The sequence below is a fragment of the Chanos chanos genome, chromosome 6 (assembly GCF_902362185.1).
Source record: "Chanos chanos chromosome 6, fChaCha1.1, whole genome shotgun sequence".
Taxonomy (NCBI): Eukaryota; Metazoa; Chordata; class Actinopteri; order Gonorynchiformes; family Chanidae; genus Chanos; species Chanos chanos.
Genome location: NC_044500.1, coordinates 35,792,867 through 35,816,561, shown reverse-complemented (window position 1 = coordinate 35,816,561; position 23,695 = coordinate 35,792,867). Strand labels below are relative to the sequence as shown.

The following is a 23,695-nucleotide window of genomic DNA, read 5'->3' as shown; positions in this document are numbered from 1 at the left end:
AAGACAAGGAAGGGCATTTAACTGAGGTGTAAACCCGGCAGCGCGCATGTGAGAAACTGGTGGTCACGAGGAGACACACACCTGCTTGGCTCTGGCGTGAGGAGTGGGGACTGTGGGGCACCTGGGGAGAGGGCTCTGAGGAGGTGCGCTTGTGTCGGATGATGAGAGGAGGTGGGGGGTTCCTCTTTTTACTGCTGAAGACATCACCCCAGCTCTCAGAGGGGTTCACGGGGGGAGGAGGTGGCGGAATGGTTGGGGCTGAAAAGCAGAGAGTGTGGTGCGTTTATGACATGGACAAGGTGGGGGGGGGGGTGTACAGGAACGGAGAAGGGCTAACATCCCACTCAGAAACCTACTTTAAAGTGAGTTTGGATCTGAAGGCTGCTCTCACCTCTAACTCTGGGAGGTAGTGGAGGTGCAGGAGAGGACGGAGGTGGTGGAGGGGGACTGTCCAGGCTACGGGTCTGAGAACTGGGGCTGGCGTAGGTGTCCCTCCGACGGTCCCGTGCCATGGTCAGTCTGCGGGCCATACTAAGAACCCCTCCTCCCTGGTCCTGAGAGACTGAGCTGCTGTGACTCTGGCACAGACTGAAGGGGCGACTGAACCGACCCATCTACACAGGGTAGACAACAGCCATCACTATACAGGTTCACCAAGAACTGTTCCATGTCAGACATAAAGCATTTACGAATACATCACTGCATTATTCAGATAATTAATAATCCATAATGAACAGATACGGATCATTTCTAATATTCAGTACACAAGTATATATGTGATGTGTAATGTAATACAATGTAACGCACACTGACGACACAGTATTTGATACGCTATTTGCCATGCAAGCAAACTCCTTTGTGGATGGACATGTAACAGATTCACCAAGGGCCAGTTTTGAACCATGTTCCCATAGGGAGGGAGATGCTCTAGCAAATGAACTAAAGACTCAAAGCTACAGTCTAGTCACCACTATATTTTCTGATGTTCATGGCATGAGGTTCAGTCATGACATTGCTCTTAACATTCACACCTCCATAACAGAACCATAAGGCATACTTAGCCAACCTATGTTAAGAACACAGAACTCTGATGGTATACACAGCAAATACAGTATACATATGACAGTTCGTGTAATGACCCTTAATGTGTGCTTTAATAATCCAGTGACCTCAGTACCACTGACTGTGCTATGCTTTAGAACTAAGACGTGCTACTGTTGAAAATATCATTTCTTCATTTACTTCAGAGACAGAAAAAAATCAGCTTTTCGAAGCATTAGAATCTGGTGTGACAGGACAGCAGCTCACCTTGTCGTCCAAGTCGTCGTCACTCTCGTAAAGGTCGTCCTGATGCAGTCTCCAGTCATATTCCACATGCATGTGCATGTTGAACTGGTTACTCTGGGCCTGGCGGATCTGACACAACACACAGGCTTTTACTGATGTGACAACACTGTGGTATTCACAGGGCCGTAACAGAGCAGAGAAAAAGCCGTGTCATCGCTAAAATCACTTTCTTTCTTTTGTTTCTTATTAAAACCTTTACCACAAATATTTACCTCTAACGCTTTGGAATGTGGAGAGATAATATTTCATACATGGCTATTATTATCATCTCACCAGTTCTTCACAATGTGTGTGATTCATATAGCCAGCAATGTCCAGTGCAGTTTCTCCATTTTCATTCTCTAAAAGCATAAAACCATTCTCATGAGCACACACAAATTTTTACTGTAGTTCAAATCTGGCACAGTCTTAAAATTGAAGGCTTTTTATAGTTAGTTTTCAAAAGGCTAAATGTTGAATTGTCACATTTCCCTGTGTTTTGGCATCTGGTATATTATCTTGTCAGCTGTTTTGGAAAGAACAGTCAACAGGGGTCTGATTTATTTTATTTGACCACTGAGTTTCTTCAGCTTCAATGATTTGTTCAACATCATTGACAGTCACTTTTAAACACATAAACTATTCTCAGCAAAAAGGCAATCCTATCCCTCAGAAACTGGCAAAAAATGATCATACGCTGACAATACAGTGAAAAAAACTGAAACTAATATGAACATTTCAGAGTCCTCTTGTAAGATATTACATTTTTCAGTTGTGTCGATACTCACAATATCAGTATTTTTTTTACGGGATTCTGATATCATTGTATTCTCTTTGTAATGTTCAGTGATTACTCTGCTTTGACATGACTGAATATTAATTTATTGTTACTAACCAGTACTATATTAACATAAAACATTCACATATTTACTGATTGTAATTATAAAACATGTTCAGCAATAATCCTTAAGTTTCTTCATCTTAAGACTTTAAGGTTAAGCCAGTTTATACCAGATTAGAGTAAGAGTACCCACTGATGTGCATGTTGGCCTTGGCTCTGAGCAGCAGTTTAAGGCACTCGCTTTTACTGTGCTGACAGCAGTAGTGCAGAGCACTGTTCCCCTTCACTGTCAGGGCATCCAGATTGTTACTATAACAAAACAAAACAAGTCATTGAAGTAATTAGAACGAGAAGAACAAAACAGCTCTCAACATCTGTGAGAGACCAGAGGCAGCTCACGCTCTCTTCCGCTCTCTCTCTCTGTTTCTTCCCGCTGGTTTCTCTACAACTGACAAGTGACATACTCAATGCCACGGATTCACAGATTAAAAAAAGCGCTGACAGCCTCTGGGTGTCATCAGAAAGGGAACTATGGGAAATGGCTTCCTCTGAACCGTCCAAGCCTCTTTTGAATTCACAGAACCAGTGGCTGCATTTCCTCCATTTCCACCTCTGTGAAATGAGCCCACTCTTATTTTTATGACTCGGCAGCTGCACACAGCAGTGGTTCGGACCTTCAAGGAGAAGCTCAATTTGAGCCGTAACAGACATATAATGACATGTTGTAGTCCTTATTCATTAAAATGTCATGCCATAGGGATATCCGTCTCACCAATTGTGAACCAGAAAGTCCACCATGTGTAACGAGGTCCGGTCAGCCAATAGGACGGCCAGATGTAGAGCAGTCTCCCCTCTTTCCTGCAGGACAAGGAGAGACCTCAGCCTTCTCACGGTACATTAAAATGCCTGGAGTAGCTAAACAGAACTGGTTTTTTTTTTCACCACTTCAAACATCATATGATTACTTAGCGTGTGAAGACAAATCAATGCAATCGTTTTTTCAGTTGGGGGATCTAGCATAGGGCCTGTCTCTGTATGATTTTGTTTTGTAAATGCTTGAGTTCGCGGGTGCATGCATGCATGTGTGTGTGTGTGGGGGGGGGGGGGGGGGTGTATATGTGCATGCGTATGTGTATGTCTGTGAATACCTGCACGTGGTTGGGCAGTGGTAAACTGAGATCCATTTTCTCGGCGTAAAGCTGTAGTAGGCCAAAGATGTCTTTATTGTGTACAGCCTCCAGCAGGCACCGCCTCAGCGTGTTGGGGGACGCACCAGTACGCTTAGCAAACTGACACTCCATGTACTTAGATAAGATGAAGTCCTTCCGCACTGCCCTGTATAAACAAACACACTTACCACATCAGACTCCAGGGTCATTGATGATTAGATCAGTTCAGTTAACTGTCACAGATGGCTCTATAAGCTCGGGTGAGATTTTAGTTTGAAATTACAATTTGAGATTGCGATTTTAGTTTGAGATTACAATTTGAGAAAAATTTGGGGGTTCCCTATGGGAACATGGTTTAGGCTACAAATAACCACACATGTCACATGATGAACTGAGTTTACTGGACCCTCTATAATGTGTAAAGGGATTAAAAACTAACATAACCGACAAAAATCGTCAGGTTCTGATATTATAGCTCAGACGATGATGGGGAACCTGACTGAGCGACTGTCAGGACCGTAAGACATGCCATTTTAGCGTTTGAGTGGCTGTGATCCTAAATGAAGCTTTATCTGTGGTTCTCCTGACAGTAATCTACAGGGGAATCCTAACAACACTGTTTCCAGTCTCTCAGTGGGGACCAAGAGTTTGTAATGGCTCCACATTCTCAGTTCAAAAAGTGTAAAGTCTCATTTGATGAGAGAATGCTGGAGCTTGTTAATGTTGCCCAGGAGAGAGACGAATTTCAGGCGTCCTCTCCACAGAAACACAGAAAGCGAGAGAATGTTCTCAGACACGTCAGTAGTGACCCTACAGCCACAGGACTTCTGAGTAGGGCACGCTCCACAAATCCACATGTGTTTTCTTAGTGTGATATATTACAATGAGAAGCATGAGAACATCCTATTTCTCCTCTGGGGGAAAAGTAGATATCTCCTAAGTTTTAAGTCATGAGAATAACGTCATAAACGACGGCTCATTTGATGAAGCTGAAAAGATAACTTTTTATTTCATTGATCATAATGAAAGGACAAATTATGCAGCTTGAAGGTGAAACATATTTTCATAGCTAAGCACACTTAATTAACTGCGTGGCTGCTCAGTGTACAATGAATTACAAGGTTTGAGCTTTCGGCAATGGATTTAACCCAGATACGCAGGGTTAATGAAGTACGACTTAAAAAGGGAAGGGAAGATTCCCTTATTTGGAGAAAACATGTCAGGCAGAGAAACTGTATCGAACATGTTGTGTGATAAGACCAGTTTCAGAGCTGAAGAAGCCACAAGATTAGCAGCTGAAACATGACACACACTCTCAGGAGCAATTACAGGGCTGCTCATCACTCACATGTCACTTTCTGCAGATGGCTTGAGCGAGGGGCTAGGGAGACTGGCCTCCACGATTTCATTAAAGCCCGCGTTCCCGACGTTTCTCGCCAGCTGGGAGGAAGACGAGGAAAAATCCATAAATGAGAGAAGGAAATAGAGAGAGAATTACAGTAAATAACAGTGAATAACAGAGTTTTCATGTGAATGATATGTGGTGAACAGTATTCATATACACTGTATTTGTGTGTATATGTGTGAAGCTGCATCGCAGCTGCTCCTGCTAAGATATTCATACTGACGTGAAAAGTGGATACTCAGACCTGATGAAACTGTTGTCTGTATTGTATAGTGTAGACCCCCCAAAAAACCCATTTGAAAGTAAAGGCATTCTCAAACAAAAGTCCAAGAAAAAGAAAAGAAAAAAGAAAAGAAAACTTTCTGTCAGTTACTTCTATCCGGTGGAGAACCTCACCAGCAGCTCTGAGGTGCCTAGTTTGTCCAGGGAGAGAGACTGAATGCGCGAGTAATGCACACCCATTTCACGGTGGATGCCGGAACATTCTATACAAGTCAGGATGCCCAGGTTGGTAGAGAGCCATGTGGGGTCTGAAAATACACAAATGAGACACCAAAGGAATGAGGTGGTTGTTGTATACTGTAGAAACCGTAGGAAAACAGAGACGTCATTTATTTTTCGCCAAAAAAACAGCGAGAGAGCTCCAAAATAGCGCTGCTCAAACAATAATAAACACAGAGCTTGAGTAACCCAGAAAAGCACTCTTTCTTAAAGGGATTGTGTCTACCTAACCCAGAAAAGCACTCTTTCTTAAAGGGACTGTGTCTACCTAACCCAGAAAAGCACTCTTTCTTAAAGGGATTGTGTCTACCTAACCCAGAAAAGCACTCTTTCTTAAGGGGATTGTGTCTACCTAACCCAGAAAAGCACTCTTTCTTAAAGGGATTGTGTCTACCTAACCCAGAAAAGCACTCTTTCTTAAAGGGATTGTGTCTACCTAACCCAGAAAAGCACTCTTTCTTAAAGGGATTGTGTCTACCTAACCCAGAAAAGCACTCTTTCTTAAAGGGATTGTGTCTACCTAACCCAGAAAAGCACTCTTTCTTAAAGGGACTGTGTCTACCTAACCCAGAAAAGCACTCTTTCTTAAAGGGATTGTGTCTACCTAACCCAGAAAAGCACTCTTTCTTAAAGGGATTGTGTCTACCTAACCCAGAAAAGCACTCTTTCTTAAAGGGATTGTGTCTACCTAACCCAGAAAAGCACTCTTTCTTAAAGGGATTGTGTCTACCTAACACAGAAAAGCACTCTTTCTTAAAGGGACTGTGTCTACCTAACCCAGAAAAGCACTCTTTCTTAAAGGGATTGTGTCTACCTAACCCAGAAAAGCACTTTTTCTTAAAGGGACTGTGTCTACCTAACCCAGAAAAGCACTCTTTCTTAAAGGGATTGTGTCTACCTAACCCAGAAAAGCACTCTTTCTTAAAGGGACTGTGTCTACCTAACCCAGAAAAGCACTCTTTCTTAAAGGGATTGTGTCTACCTAACACAGAAAGGCACACAATACGAACACGTGTGTAGAACATACACCAAACCATCGATTATGGTGACATCTGTCCATAGAATCCGCTACAACATATTCATATTAATTGATGAATTATGAATTATTTGATTATGTTACAATAATATTATATTCATTGTGCAAATTACATATTTGATCAAATAAAGAGCCATTTTCCTCTGTTTAATAATCAATAGCAATGGAGTGGTATTATCATAAGTTCAGCTCTCACAGTTAAAAGAGGTACATTCACAGCAATACAACACAATGACGGCATTGCTGTTTTATCTTTTTATGAATCAAATTAAGAGAATGCCACAGAGTGCATCGACTTCCCTTCCAAAATGACTTGATGTTGTTTCACAGCAAATACAAACAAACTGAGCCAAAAGATTAAAGTTGTAATTTCAATGACAAAGCCATGTAATCAGCATTTCCTCAAGAAAAGTCAGCGTCTAACCTTTCAGGGCCGCTTTTTCGTCTGATCTCACTGAGGTTTCATTTAATTAAAGGTCATTTACTGGCAAGTATTCTGCCTGTCTGCAAACTACACAGTAATTCACATGTCTGAAATGAACTCGGAGAGTGTTTACACTGTCCTCCACTGGTCCAGTGTGGAGAGATGTAAACACAGTCAGAGTTAAAAGCGATGATTCTGCCGTGTCTGTCGACTACATGCTCTTGCCTACAGGCTCTCTGCATATGTCAGCCAACCAGATGTTTAAAGAGCATGAGAGGCGATACTGATAAAAAGTAATCTCGGTTTTTCCCAAATTTTCCTGTCTTTCCATACATTTAAATGAGTTCAGATATTCAGGTTCTGTGGACATAATACATTCCGGTGTAAACTAGTTTAATTCTGATTTAATTCTGATTTAACTGACTCTAATTCAATTCCGACTGACCTGGGGCGCCACAGTCACAGCAGACGCTGTTTCCTGGCATACGGCGGATGTCCTCAGCTATAGCTTTGGTCAGATCCTCTATGCTGTTCTCTCCACTGGGTCTATGCTCATCCAGAGCCATATCCAGAGCCTCTTGCTTACTGTTAGTCAACACAGAGATCCACCTGATACAGAAATGGAAATAAGGGTATTAGCAGATACAATAAACAAATGCAGCAATAGTTACATAGCAAGATCCTGCAACAACACATCATCACAATATGTTTAAATGTTGCAACTGTGGTATGCTGTCATCATAACTGTCAATAATATGTGGTTCAGATAAGTTCTGAGGTCGGCCGCAAGGGAGGTGCTGTCATTGAATAACTCTGTCTGTATCCTTGCGTGTGTGTCCGTGACTAATGATGTCATTCAGTCTTGAAAGAAGAGAGTCTGCCAACTGTTAATGAGGTAATGCTCACAGAATAAGCATAATGTATATTGCATTGCAGTTGTTTTTCAGAGGAAATTTTACTTTTTTCAGTCTGGTTTGGGGAAGAAAAACAAAATATAGTATCAGCTGCACTTTGATACATTTCAACTTTGGCATTTAGTAATAGATGAATAGATGATGAATCTTCCCTCATGATACAGACTTCTCAGAAAGTGTGTGTTACAGGCTATTTCACAGCCTTTCTTGAGAACTGATATCCTTTTCTGCAAGGAAAGGGCACATTCCCCATTTGAAGTGTGTGTGTGTGTGTGTGTGTGTGTGTGTGTGTGTGTGTGTGTGTGTGTGTGTGTGTGTGTGTGTAAATGGGAGGGGAGAGTGGGGACACTTGATGGAATTTATAAACAAGCATTCTCCTATGTAATGCTGACTACAACTTCAGCTGACAGTCACATGAGTGTGTGTTGAGGATAAATATGCTTGTCTACACAAATGCAACTCTGTTTGCAACTGTTGATTATTTCTAGCACAGTTCACCGTATATCATCAAATAAAATATAGAGGTGTGTTTTGGGATTGAAATAAACCTAAGAAAAAGAATTAATTAAGCATTCTATTTACAGCGTGTGATAGATACATTGAACTCAATGGACTGCAATGTGAAGGTCTAGTATGGTGTGGAGAACTACACAGTCAGATAAATATAGTCAATGCTCTTCAGTACATTTTCAGACTTATAAAGAGGAGACTGGAATAACTACTCACGCCACACACTCTGACTCATCATCAGCCAAAAAGTGATACGTCCGATTATCTACGGCAAAACACACATGAACAAACAGTAAAAAAAAAAGCACTCCATAAACATTGGCTGGTAACAGCGAAGCATCATCAAAAACATTAGCCGCCAAAACAGCTGTGCCAAAACAAGGCTAGCAGTAGGCATAAAAGATAAATAAAACACACTAATGCAGAGACAAAGACTTAACACCTATCCAGACATGAGGCAGAGATATTAGAGAAATTAAGAGTCTCTATTCTTTATCATTCCTGTGTAGAGGGAGTGGATAGGGTGCACTGATTTCTGGATAAGAGGCAATGGCAAGTTGAAAGGAGGTCTAGGGCAAGACATTACTGATTTTGAAAATCTTCGCTCCTCATCCTTTAATATTGGATGTGCACTAAGTGGTCAGTTTATAAAGGACACCACTTTGTTCAAAAGATGAATCACTCCTACAGACAGTAAGTTGCACAACCATGACATTGTAAATAAAATGGACAGGCAGGCACTGGGAGATCTAGCATCGCAGAATTCAGGAATGGTTAGCCTCCAGTTCTTTTCACATAAAACAATGTCTAGGGTTTCTCAATGATGGCGTGACAAACAAAAACATCCAGCCAGCGACACAGCACATTGATGCAGAAAATCGAATGAGAACGGCAAGAATTATGCAAGCTACCAGGGGGTGCTGACCCAGTGCAAGACTGATGTGGTTAATAAACCGGCCTGCAAGTTCATATAGGCGGTGAGAGCATCAAAGCCTGTCTTGTTCGTTATATGCATAGAGCAAGCAAGTAAAGGCCAAGGGCTCTTGGGATGGGGGATCTGTCCGTTTGTGCATGCAAAAAAAAAAAATGATACAGCTGCCCCCTCAGCCTGAGATTAGACTTCATTTTCTTAAAATGTTCCACATAAACTACTGAACCTGACACCAAGTTACACACAATTGTTTGTATTTTGTATTGATATCCCAGTGATAATCAATAAGTACGAAGATACAGTAATAGCATACGTGAAATGAGGTCAAAACACTTCTTGTCCTCGACGCTCGGTTTGACCTGGCAGGTGAGGAGATTCAGCTTGGCTGGTGGTTTATTTGGCTATAAGAGAAAGACAGAGAACAGATAGGCCGGCTAATATTTATCCACATCAGTAAGTACTTGCTGATCCCCTCCGTTATGTGGAGATTGTAACATCTGGAAGGAATGGTCTAATAAGGTCTATTGTGTATGATACTCACAGTTCCATGAGAAATGGTGAGAAAACAGTTCTGGACAGTGCATTTCCTTTTCTGCCACATTTTTCTTAGTCTGTGGCAAAGATAGACAGAGATATATGATTAAAGGCATGAGAACTGAGCAAAATTAACTTCCCAAAAAATAAATCAACAGTAAAGCTGTGAAGCTCTGATCATATCAACAGAGAACACTCCTTTGATATATCTGAATACAGTACACTGTTCTGGGTTCTCTTCTGGGCTCTAACTCTTTTAATCATTTGCCCACAATTAACATATAGCATTGGGGCAGCCTAGGGTAGGTTTGACATTTCAGATGAACATTTTGCTCCAAACCTGAGACCAGCGTTTTGTGGCTAAATGTAATTACTACGAATAGAATCCTTTGGATTTAGGTATCTGAGGGACATTGAGATGTTGGCAATACAATCAAATTGCTATGGCTACTTTGTAAATGGACAACAAGACACCTCTGGTCCAAATTAATCACAGTGTGAGAAATTTACATCTGTGGACTGTCACACAGGGTGTATCAAATCATGTTTAAATCTAACACTGTAAAATACATAAGTAATACATTTACCCATCGCTTCTCTTGTAGAGGTAGCCTGATCTTTCTGTGCCATACTGTTTATTGCCTTGAAGCTGATGCATGCTGTACACAGTCTGTTTGCTTAAAGAGTCCTGGACAAGACAGATAATGATGGGGATGATGTCAGAGTAGAGTTTTGGCATTTTCATTCTCCTGTGACATTTCAACATTTTATCTTCAACGGAGCACGACTAAGAGCAAGCTACTGATTGGATATATGACAACCGTTCAGTAGCCATTAAAAAGCTGACCATAATGTGCGTGCTTCATGCAGTGTGCTGCAAATAGAAAGCAGAAGTAGAGAATGGTTTCACAGTCATGCTGAACTTAAACAGATTAACACTATTCCTATACTAAGGCTGGCAGTTAACTGTCAAATGACTTTCTAACATAGGAAGAGACTGTTTAACTGTCATCAAATTTCAAACATGATTGCACAAGATCATATATGTGCAACTCAGCAAGATGGAATGGTGCCTTACATTTTCTATGCTGTGAACTCTAGTAAGCAAGGTACAAGCTAATGCATTTCATTTAAATGTGACTAAAACATGCAAAGACATGACATTATGGTAACATGCAAACCTCAAAATGTTAACTTACTCTTCTAGACTGCATTGTTTGCCGCATGGAAATAAAGTAACATTTAAATTAAAAAATTACATATGGCCTCACCAAGAAATAAATAAACAACAAACAATAACCTGAAGATGCATTCTGTTTTGTGCTTATTCCTCTATTTAATGGTAATTTGGTTTGTAGCATAATACAAGCGTGGGGCAGAACTGTGCAATAATGTACAATATTATACTGACTTTTTTTTTTGTAATTATATGGGAAGTCATAGCATACAGTAAACAGTACACTGCAAAAAAAACGTCAAATTAAATCACATGTAACACAGGTAAATATCACACTTTGCCAAGACATGTTCGATACCTGCTACATGAACACAGAATGAGCTGATCTGAACTGTTGCTATGCGTAAATGTTGAAGGCGGCTCTGTGGCCAGCAGGTGAACGTGTAACTACCTCTTTGAGTTCAGGCTGGAGAGCCGGACGCAGCTGATCCCGGAGATAGCAGAGCTGCTTCTTCTCCTCATCCTGCCTGTGTTTGATCTGGACACACAAAGTAATAACACACTCTTAAATACACATCCCACAAACACACACACACACACACACACACACACACTCTCTCTCTCTCTCTCTGCTGTCCCAACACGTGAAACAACACCTGTAAGGATTCCTTGAGGTTTGAACTCCTGACATATTATTAATTTCATAACTGGGTTTGATGGAGAATGTACAGGGGTGTAGATTCAGAAAGATCAGCTTTATCAAGATGAGAATCTTTAAGGTTTGTCATCTGTGACTTGACAAGGACGTGCTGTTGTGCTTTTTCACAGACTGACTTTCATGCTATGAAAACGAGAACTTTAAAGGGGGAAGGTCTGAATCTGACATCACAGTACAAAACTGTGAATTAAAGCAACAGAAATAGTAAAAGAAGGTAATCACTGTATCCCACAGAGATCCAGCTTTCACCAAACTGAATAGTGAAAACTGTAGCTAGCGCTTTGCAATAGAAGTGCAAATACTCATTAAGTTAAAACATTATGAATTACACAGCAGTGTACTACCAACCTGCCATTTAACTGGAGAAATATAATGGCCCAGATGTCTTTAATTCCTGTGTATAAATAAGGATGTTTTAACCATGTGTACACAATGTCCACTACGATAGACTGAAATGCCACACATTTAGGGGGATCCAAAATAAGTAGAACTAAATTTTAATATCACTTCATACTGAAGCACTAAAACATTGCGAGTATCTAGGCCAGTGTGAATGGGCTGAACAGATCCACTGGGTTAATCACCCTGATCCTCAGTGCCGGTGACAGCTGTTGAATGAAATGAACTCTGAATATTGATTAGCTCTCAGTCACACGAGGATGCTATGTACACACACACACACACACACACACACACACACACAGAAGCCACCTGATAGTGTTTATCTGAAAGGTAGAACTTAAGGCTACAGCTGGGCTTCATTCCCTCTGTATGATATGACAAATGAGGTTCACATTATTGTTTTGAGTAACTTGCCTCCATGGATTTCACTGACTTTTATACGTTTGGAGGAACCCAGAGTCATCTAGTGAGAAGGAGATTTCTATAGTAATTTATACTGAACCTTATCAATGTAACCAAATTAACGCAGCTTTAATGAAACCACTCAGCATAGTCTCCTCCAATACAGCAACACGCAGATGGGCATAAAAGACATCCTTCAGTGTACAGACTGCCTATCAGTATTAGTGAAGGTATAATTGTGATTGATAGCTCATCTAGAGTATAATTTGACTATAAAACAGAGATGAATGAAAAGGGCATTCCTAATTAGTGGTGGACAAAAAAGATCCCGAGATACCAATTTGAACACTTTTCACAAAAATTTGGTGGTTTAACTTTTACTATTAGCACAGTTGTTAAAAAACCTTTAACGTAGACCTTGCTTTTTAGCATTACATTAAAACCATACACCTTCGGAACATCTTGGAACTGAATAGGACCTTGTCTTTGAAGAATTCTGAAAAAACTGAAATGTTTTAACCTCACAATTATGGTAAAGCAACCTTCTCATACTTCACAAAATCTTCCCTTGAAAAATTTGTAGTTGTTCCAAAATGTAGCTGCTAAGGTACTTACAAGATCCAAGAAACATATGCATTTACTTCCTGTCATTGTTTTGTCTACCATGGTTATCTGTTACACTCTGAACAGAACTGAATCTTCTTGTAGACTACAGAGTTTGAAATTATTTTAGTCCCAGACTATGTTAATGACACATTCCATAAAGTTTGAAATGATCTTAGTCCCAGATTATGTTAATGATACATTCCATAGAGTTTGAAATGATCTTAGTCCGAGACTATGTTAATGACACATTCCATCTCAGTTCCACTGCTCATGAGGTGCTGGCTGTCTTAAGGTGCAGGATTTGTAAAATAACCCTGGGGAGCAGATGACTGTCATACTGAGCTCTTTTTACAATATTTGGGACTAGGACGCTATGCCTTTTAGAATCCAGGACTAAAAGACCCCTTTTTAGTAAAGCCTACTCATCTAACTGTTTGACTTGATAATTTATCCATTTTAACTAATTCTCTTCTATTTTTTTTATTTTATCAGTTTATAACATTATATTATTGTTGTTTTATGTAACTGTTTGCTTAGTTGAGCTAAGCGTATGCGGCCGTGGATAAATCCGTTATGGTATGTGACCACTCACAGTGCTGAGCTCCCCTGTAAGCGCGTCAATGTACTGTCTCAGCTTCTCGGTGGCTGCCAGGCACTCCTGAAAGAAACTGACATTAGAAACAGATTTAATTACAGACCACCAAAGCATTACGGACATAAACAACAACGACAACAAAAATCCCTGTCTGATTTCAATCCCATACAATGGAGCCTTAAGACTCCTGCAGGGAGTTCTTTTGGAGAGCCAATGGAGGCACAGGAGGAGCATCCCCTGCACATACGCTGTATTTAACACCTCGCTGGTGCCTGGGCCACCAGACCAAGCACAGATGTGGTGCCAAACACAGCCTCAGGAGACTGCTTCACAGGCCTGTCTTCACTCATTTTTGTCACAGCATTGGTCATGCAGATACACAGAACAATTGTGGAAGGCTTTGAAAAGCTTATCCTTCTTTACAGATGGTCGTTCACTAAAAGAAAACACACATGGTGCTTTTGGCTCATTGCAAACACAGAGTGCACTTGTGTAAAGGTAGGGAAAAACCAAATGGAAAATAATTCTTGAACTAGAAGAGTCCTCTCGGACGAGAACTATGCAAAAAGCACCAGCTCATTAGCACCGTTCCAAGACATTTTGTGCAAGAACATAAGGGGGATTTCATACGTAACACACCGATTCTTCCTGAGAGAAATATAAGTCATGTTAAATATATGAAACATAGTGGTAAAGCATTCCCTTACTTGCACTGTGAGTGGTAGTGTTTGATGAGATTTTGCAGTAGGTCTACTCCTTTCTTGGTCTTGATTTCATTCACTTTGATGAGGTACTGCAAGACAAAATAGACACAATGTGTCTGTGATTGAAATATTAAAAATGATGATTATTGTTATTATTAGGACAATTAGGAACTAAATGTTTTTGGAAATAAAGGTGGATGAATCCTCAGAGCGATGAACAACATTTCAGTTAAACATACTCATCACACTAAACGTTACTAATGACCTAGTTAGTACTGTAGGTGGAAGGAGATGCGCTTTTTGTGAGGGAGGTGAATGTATGGTATCATTCTAAGAAAGGTATGTCAGCATCCAACTCACCTCACACATTTGGAGCTGGAACATCCTCCGTTCTTTCTCTAGTTCTTCAGCTATCTCTCCTCCACTCACTTCTGTTCGCACCATGCCATACTGCTTAGCAAGCTCTCGCTTCTCTTTCTCTATCTTGGTGCTGCACAAAACACAGGTCGTATCACTCAAGACACATGAAAGTGCGCCTGCATGTGTACGCAGCAGCAAGAGCTAACTTTTTCTGATGTCATACTACAACAGCACTCAACTGTTTTAAAACCGTTTTAATATCAGGAGTGTCAAGTAACAATGCTTGCTCAGGTTTCATTATTCATAGTTATCTAACCCTAAGGGTCTGATTAGATAGGGATCTGCTTAAGGCCTTTGGTGCTATGACAAATTTACATAACATGCTTTCATTTGAAACAGTGATGAAACAGGAAAGCAACAAAAAGTTAATAAAACGTGGTGGGCACAGGATTTAACAAAACAGTATCTCTACAAAAGTCAAATCATACTGAGTTAAAAATTCATATAAAATTTCCTTAAAATTCTGGAATGACATCTAAGTTTCAGTTCAACAAATGTCCTTTGTTAATGTCCATTCTGAAAACTAGATGTAGGTTCAAGGAAACCAGGGGATGCCATCTGTTCAAATTGTGCAGGATATAAGAGGGTTTAACACAAAAAAAATCTGAACAAAGCGTTAAGAACTGCGTAAGTAAAATGACTCAGAGGTCCAGGTGATAATCGTGATCCCATTTCAAGCAGATTCCAAGTCAAGCCAGAGAATTACATTTCTAACCTTGACTACGTAAGGAGACATTTGTGGAGAATTCTTTGCATAATATGACTCTTCAGTTGTAACCAGAATGGTTGCAGTGATGCTCTCCTCACCTCAGACTACCCTTATTTATTGCTCTTGAGGGGAGTAAAGCATGAAATGTTTTCTTTTTTGCAGGGCTTGTTTTTCAGACTTGAGCAACATCGTTCTTGCCTAATGAATCAAAATAGCTTCTCTAACTTCACAGCCTCTTCATTTAATTCACTGTCTGAGTACACCACCAGGGTGGATCTATGAACTGGTTATGTGGTGGTTATATGAACTGGAAACTGATTATTGTGGATATGAAGGCAATAATGAGCATTTAAAACCTAACATATTTTACTCAATAGATTCACTCTTGATCATTTTAAATAAAATGTATCAAGACCGTGGGTGCTGAAAACTCACAATTTATTCTCATAATCCCTCCAAGCTTTGTCAAATGGCTTCTTCAAGTCCTGGGGGGGGGAGGAAGACAGGAAGTCAAGACTAAGATTGACCTTTCCAGATCCCACAGGGGAAGACAGAGTTCATACAAAAATAGAACAGAAGGCATCCGTATCAGCCATATTGCTATCTGTTTTTACTGTGACTGAACACTATTTTTTTTGTGTTAAAGGATGTTCAATGAGCTTTTAGTATCAAGATTCTTTTTCTAATAATTAACTCAATGGATTTCTGTTCTAACTGCACAGTATATAGCATGCAGTTCGGCAGGCAGCGTTAAGTTCGCTCTATTCCCTTAATCATCTGCAATAAAAATCCTTCTAAATCCATCTGAAGAAAGGAATGTACAAACTGGTAACAGGGAAATAACACAACTGGCACATTACCATGCAGGTTATGCCTCATGCTTAGGTTAATTTGAAAATAACCTTTAAGTAAATGATTACAATTACATGATAAATAAAATTAATGTTATTTCTACAAGGTCACAGACATGTACATATGGTCTTATCTAATGTTTCAACTTACACCTTTGACCTCTTTCAGATCCCCTTTCACAAGCGAATCCAGGAAGAAGTTGATATTGTGAAGCATGCTCTTCAGCTACAGAAACATAGTCACCAGAGAAATACATGATAAAACAAAATACATCAGCAAAATGGATTACAATTGTGCATCAAATTAGTGGGCAGTGACAGAAATGCATGAAATAAATGGTTTTTTTTTTCTTTGTAAGTTTCTTTCAGCAGTAGATTTCAGCTATGCCCTGGACAGGAAAGTATAGCGCAAGACAATTTTGGAAGACAATCACAGACAATCTTGATAAGGGCTATCTTTTTTAGTCGTGGGTGGGTGCCATTAAAAAATTCTTTGTGAATATACACAAGCTGGCTGTACTAACAGAGCATTCCAATACCCCAGTCTCTCACCAAGTTCTTCATTGGCGTCAGCAGCTCTTTGGAGAATTCAGCAAACTTATTAAAGGCAGAGGCCACTTCCTGCTCTCCATTGTTGCGGAAATTTACGGCCAGCTTCTCCATTGAGTTGATGTACAACTCCAGATGTGATATGTGGTCTGAAGGGCGAAAACAAACTCAATGTTTGTGTCATAGTGATTCAAAACTATGCAAGGAATGATTTAAAGTCTAACTCAGATTAATAAACACACTCTTAAATATAAATTAAGTAAAAGGATCGGATTAGTTTTCTTTCCAAATTCATCAGTATTTCAACATCGCTCATTAATATTTCCTTTAGTTATATATAAGCCACACTAGCTTTGAGAGCCATGATTCTTACTAAAAGCAAATAGCTGTTCAAAGCAAATAGCGGTTCAAAAGAGCATTTTCTGCTGTATATTTGGTGCCTTTATAAAATTGCTGGTTGGAATTGGTGAAACTGGTTGCAGAATCCCTGCTGGACAGTGACTGGAATTTCTCCATTAGTTAGTACTTTGATCTGTACGGATCATCCCTGCCGTCTCTTTACCAAACTGCTATGAGAAATATGGGGCTTAAAGAGTCATTATATTCCATTATACTGTAACCGTGATGTTACCTTGACCCGAGACATGCTTTGCTTTGGAAGCTTTCTTCATCTTCTGCAAGACAGTCCGATCACAGTCCAAAGCCTAAAAAAATAAACAAATCCTCTTTAAAATCAAACTTCACTTCAAGCGCTCGCTTCCAAAACCAAGTGTTTCTTAAGATGTCCTACTGAAATATTTACCATTCAAAATTAAAAACTGCTTGGGGTATTTTCAGTGAAATATAAATCATGTTTGTGTCTTTTAGTTTTAAACTTACAGCTTATACCAATTACGATTCTCTCTTTGTGAAATTATATTTGCCCCCAGGAGAGATGAGGGAAATGTGCACTTACAGGGCTTTCACAAATAGCCAGCGTGACCTTTTAGCAAGGTTCCATTAGAAAAGGTTAATGAATAATGACCTCTGATAGTTGAATGAAATAAACAGGGATAAAAGAGATTTACTGTACCACAAAAAAATCCATATATATATATATATATATATATAAAGTCATAATTTTACAGGAAAAATGTCATAATATTATGAGATAGGAGTCGTAATTTTAGGCTACATGTTATTTTAAAAGGAGGAACATGGAGCATCTTGTGAAGTTATACTTAAGTATAGGTTTCACAAATAACGAAATACTTGATCTTTTGGCACATCGGCACCAGACTGCGGCAGGCTCCTCTTCTGCTCTTCTGAAATTACGACTTTATTCTTGTAATATTACGACCTTATTCTCGAAATCTCAGATTTTTCCCCCTCAGTGTGACCCCAATACTCTGTCATAATGGGGAACACCAGCTATCTGACATGTTTTTTTTTTCTTCCCGAAAACAAATAATTTTTAAAATAGTTGTACGAAATACACACACACACACACACACACACACACATATATATATATATATATATATATATATATATATATATATATATATACACACACACATTAAGACAAAGCACAGACACAGGTACAAGAATAAACTTTTCATAAAAAAAGTATCTTGTGTCCGAAGCTGACCCTGGGCATTTCAACACAAAGTAAACTGCCATCGCAGCAGCAGTGTTGCTCAATGTCCTATGCTGTGTTAATATCCTGTTTGAAAACCAAACACTAAACCATAGGATAAAATGAACTGAAAAAGAATGGAAAAGCAACAAGCACATTGATGCACTGATTTATCGTAACCAGTCTTGTAGTCAGATACTTCACGACTTGCAGAATGCAATTTACAAAATTAAAACGTGCAGTTTCTTTTTGCTCTTTTGCTCTCTGTAATTCAGTAAAGTATACTTTCCCTTAAAAAACTCATATATTTACAAAGCAGTAAATAGAGATTACAGTGAATTCTATATCTCCAGTTCCTGATCTCCGAAAACTGGATGATACAGTGCTCTTAGAAAAACACATTTGTTTATGTCTGGGTTATTCTGATCTCAATGATCTCAGAAAGATGTAGTCTCAGAAAGATGTAGTGTCACTAACCACTCTTCATAACCTGTTTGATTAACTGACGTGACTTGAGGAACCACTAGACGAATGATTTCAGCAGCCAAATACCGAAACAGACCCTCCATAGTGAGAAGAAAATGATGCCGAGAGGTTTTTGCTGGCTCTTGGATATCAGCATATGCTGTATTTATGAAGTTCTTGTAACTCTTTAATGGACACGCAAAGTTATTTAAATACCCTTGCCATTTATTTTTCCATGACTTCGACAAAGCTACGTATTTTTCATATGTCCTTGTTGAAACCGTATCTCGGAGCAGCAAAACGTAGATTCTTGCGTGTATACTGAAAACTGACGCAGCTTGCGCGGCCTCCAAACTGAGGAGTGGATATAATCAAAAGCTGAATGTATGCCAGTGAGTAAGAAAATCTATCCCTGAGCTATTATCTGAGGTCCTTATGGGAAATACCATTTCCCATGGATATCCGCATCAAATTATCTTTTCCTTGTCATTCCTTTTTTATATAAACAGTACAGTTTGGAGGGTATCCAGTCCAGCCTGTAAACAGCTGTAGCTCGCCGTCAGAGTTGTGTTATGTTGAAGAGTTGTGTTGTACCAGCTTGCTTACTCAGTGTTATTTTTAACCTACAGTGATTAGATATAATTGCATGAGTTGAAAATGCCCCAGGAACCTCAGTAATATAATATTTTTTCAGTTGCATTGCCAGACTTTTCTCAAACACAGTCATGACAAAGCAAATTAATGTTTTGACTCCATCTGGACACACACACAAAAAAAACAAAAAACACATAATCATCCGTCATGTAACTGCCACCAGACACACACACACTTCGTTATCTTTGGTAATTTGCATCTGTGTACTGAAGAGAATGAAGAAGACAAGACTGTGAAATTTCTCAAGGCTTTCCAATAAGAAAATTAGGAAAGAAGATAAGCAGATTAACAAACGCAGAACCATACGTGTTACAGATACGTATACATACAATTACATACGTACATTTTATCAGCACAAAGAAACCACTCTGTTGTAACTTGTGACAATGCCAGCATTAATAACACTCTCTGAGCGTCAGCTGTACAATGGATTCAATGCCCTGTAGCCTTGAGCTGTGTGCTGGGAGAACCTGATAAAGACGAGAGTGACAGTGGTGATACAAGGCTTCTCTTAGATCCTAGTCACTCTGGGCTACATATAGTTTTTCCTAAATCTCCTCCCATTTCAGAATGTTGACTATTTGCTGTCATGCTTTCATCTGTAAACATTTATATTTATTTAAGTCATTTTGCATTAGCATGTTCTCCTCTATGATTCAGAGAATAGGTAAAGTGATAGTGAAATGGCTTATTTGACTTCCCAGCCCACTGAGTGCTTGTAAGTCAGAGCTCTTGAAGAGACTGCTTCAGGGCCATGCGCCTGGCTTTTGCCTTTTCTCTGTGTTTATCAGCGTGTAGCATCCTTCCCCCCCCCCCCCCCCCCCCCCCCCCCCCCACACACACACACACACACACACACACACACACTCAGTCGTCCCAAATTAATATAAGAGCATGTACAAAACAAACTGATATAAAGCAGCAGAGAAGAAAACAGGCTTTCAAAGAGAGGAGATTTTGTCTTCTGAAACCGTGAGAGCAAATATTCTTTTTCTTTAGAAATAAACAATCATGAATATACATAAAGCCAATACCGGCCCAGGTTTTGTTCAAGTTAAAAGTGAAAAAACACAATAGGACTCAAAATTGTAACATCTTGTCAGATAATTAGCATGAAAATATGAAAAAAATCAATGGAGATTTTCTGTCTGCACACAGCTGACAAAAAAAAGTTCAAAGTTAAAATTTGATCTTCAGCTGAGGGAGAAAGAACTGCAGCACCATGGTACAACAGCAAATCAACAAAGACCTCTACATCTTCACATTTACAGGAAATGGACACAAATTACTCTCTTAAGTTTGTTCTCTTAAGTTGTTCTCCTAAAATTGACTGTCGAAATCAACTTCCTTCACAGTCCTGGTTTCTATGGAGACTTCTTCCTGTTTCAGAAAGAGAGATCTTTTCATTTTTCACTGTCTCACTCAGTCCTCCGTGTTTCTTAGCATTTATCTCTTAAAGGCAAGGACAACTGATGTTCTTGTATGAATGTAGTACATGAGTCAAGGTTCGCCACAATCACACCAGGCGACAAACATATGCTGAAATCTATGATACCAGACTATTATGTTATAACAGCACATTGAGCAGAAAACATTAAAATAACACACTTCTAGAGCTTAGAGGATGTGAGTCGCTTATATATTAATCGTAATACGCTTATTATATAGCTGTGTGGGTGGAAAGCAACATAACACCTGTTCATATGTGCATGAAGCACTGAAGATGATATTCTAATCAGTTTTCAAAATCACCATTAGTTCATTATTGATTGATTACAAACCAAAGATACCACACAAAAATTCATGTCACAGTCATACAATACCTAACCATGAAAACATCTGACAAGTAAAACTGTTGGAATTGAACCACTGTATTTGATGCCTTTTTTACAGAATTTTTGAGGTGTTCAATTCTGTGTTCTCTCTGCGTCTCAGGTGAGCAGGAAGGATACCATGTTGACATCTTTTATTGTACAGAACAGCAATCAAGGTCCCCACCAGCAATGATAATACTGTTAAATAACAGGTTCATTTGGAATGACTCATAGGTTTGTTGTTTTCAGCTCTAGCCTTTTAGAAAACTGGGTGAAATGATCACTTCAAGCTGATAACTGCATAAGAACATACCATATGCCAAACAGTGACAGTAAAAGAAATATCATAGTATCTTTAACTATTCTTTTAACAGAAGACAATTAAATATCCATGAAATGTGCCAAAGCAAATTCAATAACGAGTTGTAAAAAAAGAAAGCTGAAATTCCTTTTGTAATTGTGAACCAGTCACAATAACAATCCAGGCAAGAGGCCTTAAATTAAAATTGAACTGCACCAAGACTGCAACGCATGTACCATAAATTTCTCTTAAGTTGGTATGACTCCTGAGCCAAGAATTGAGCAGTGAGCTTACATTCATTTCCACTTCAGTTCCTGCAGCCTTACTCTAGCCTGAAATACACATTCCACTGACGGTGCAAACCATTTGGTGAGAATCCCATACTCAGCACAGCTCCACGCATGGATCTTTTGTTTTGCAGAACACATTCTATCTCTGGCTTTTACAATGGCATTTGTACGCATTCAGTGAAAATGCATGCAAATACTCAAGCACCTCTGCATAGCCTGAAAAGGGGAGAAGAAATGAGATGCCAAAAATGGACACAAAAAGGCATTAGTTCTACATTTGGCCTAAATGGAATGCAACGTAATGTGAGGAAGCACTTTGCAGCATGATTAGCCTACATATTCACTCGGTCAAACGGCTGAAAAGCTGCACTATATTCTATTTTTATGTTTTATTATGCGAAGAGCATGTATAGAATTCACTGTCTCTATGTGGTGTTGCAAAAAAAAAAAGGTTAAAGGAAAGAATTTTAAACACTGTAAAATGAGGAAGGACATCTAGGTCTAGTACGACACATTTTTGGGGGGTTTTTTTTCACCTCAGCTGCTACTCCTTCGGATCACAGAGCCGGGCGACTAAAGTAATTAATTCTAGGCTTCCTGAATGATTAATAATTGTTTATCAAAATATTGATCCAAGAAACCAGAATTTTCTTCACCTCTGAGGTGTATATGAGACTAATATTACTGTACAATGTTCAGTATCTAGGATAGAGCTAATAGTTTGATCTGACTGATTCTGACTTTTACTCTACCTCAGTAAAATTAGCCACACACTACAGCACGACAGCTTGTCCTTTACATAATATCTGGGGACTGTACAACATGAGCACTCTTCCTAACACAATATCAGCATCTCTTCCGCACCGGTAGTTTTTTCTTTGTGGGGGTTTTTCACTGCCGCAACCAGCTGTACTTGTGGTTGAGGGCGGCAACTCGAACTTACTCTGCCTAATGAACCTTTAGCAGTGAAGAGAGGGGAAGAAGTCAATTCTTCTACTCAAGTGGGTAGAAAAAAAACTTGATCCAGTACAGTATTACCTGTCCATCATGGATCTATGTTGGATTTTATGTGAATGGCATGGCAGTGCTTCACAACCCATCTGCATTGGTCTTTTGGCTCTTATAGACATGGAGGGCTGAGTCAGGGTTAAAAAGATGGTCAAATCCTTTGGAACACATTCAAACATATTCAGTTTTGATGAGTGGTCATTGATACCATATTTACATTCTACATGCAAATTATTGTATTATTATTGTTATTCTGAACTCGGTTGTAACAGAGAGGCTAGTGTAAATCATGTGAATCACGGGTGCAACAAACACCAATGTGACACAAAGCCAGGGTCAATGCTGTGGTAACGTGTAGTTTTGAAAGAGATGTTGATACCCAGAGGGGATTTCCAGGGTTTTCCTACATCATTGTCAGACTCTTTGTCAGTCTTTGTCAGAATGTATGAAGTTATTTCACACAATCCATGACAGGTAAAAAACACAGACCATTTGACAGATATGAAACACAGACACTATAAAAAAAAGCCGAATGACATGTTAAATGTAAAATAATAAACAGTAACGATGATGTTCACGTCATTCTCAAAGGCTCTGCATTATTCAGCAGTAGGAAGAACGAAATATATTCAAAATATGGATAAAAACATAGCTGTTGTCACCCAGCAAAACAGCCATGTTTTCATTGTAATAATCTAGAATTATTGAACCACAAGTTCAGGTTTAATGACCAAAAAGATCTGTAAATGTGTCTGTCCAGCAAATTAAGCTCTAAGAATATACATGATGAGAAAAATATATCAAGCCATGTAAGCAGGTCA

General features: G+C 39.3%; 1 protein-coding gene across 1 annotated transcript in view; it reads right to left on the bottom strand.

Moving 5' to 3' along the window:
• Positions 1–23,695, bottom strand: part of unm_sa1614 (un-named sa1614) — a 28,010-nt gene that overhangs the window by 2,115 nt on the left and 2,200 nt on the right. The window contains exons 2-23 of the mRNA XM_030776185.1: positions 17,356–17,428; positions 16,728–16,873; positions 16,327–16,401; positions 15,760–15,809; positions 14,556–14,685; positions 14,199–14,284; positions 13,489–13,564; positions 11,220–11,306; positions 10,179–10,279; positions 9,599–9,668; positions 9,371–9,458; positions 8,343–8,391; positions 7,148–7,311; positions 5,138–5,271; positions 4,685–4,776; positions 3,316–3,502; positions 2,940–3,025; positions 2,361–2,476; positions 1,621–1,688; positions 1,294–1,416; positions 392–614; positions 82–258 (exon numbers count right to left, since the gene is read on the bottom strand). Of these exons, the coding sequence (XP_030632045.1) occupies positions 82–258; positions 392–614; positions 1,294–1,416; positions 1,621–1,688; positions 2,361–2,476; positions 2,940–3,025; positions 3,316–3,502; positions 4,685–4,776; positions 5,138–5,271; positions 7,148–7,311; positions 8,343–8,391; positions 9,371–9,458; positions 9,599–9,668; positions 10,179–10,279; positions 11,220–11,306; positions 13,489–13,564; positions 14,199–14,284; positions 14,556–14,685; positions 15,760–15,809; positions 16,327–16,401; positions 16,728–16,873; positions 17,356–17,428 (2,401 nt within the window). The remainder of the gene's footprint in view (positions 1–81; positions 259–391; positions 615–1,293; positions 1,417–1,620; positions 1,689–2,360; positions 2,477–2,939; positions 3,026–3,315; positions 3,503–4,684; positions 4,777–5,137; positions 5,272–7,147; positions 7,312–8,342; positions 8,392–9,370; positions 9,459–9,598; positions 9,669–10,178; positions 10,280–11,219; positions 11,307–13,488; positions 13,565–14,198; positions 14,285–14,555; positions 14,686–15,759; positions 15,810–16,326; positions 16,402–16,727; positions 16,874–17,355; positions 17,429–23,695) is intronic.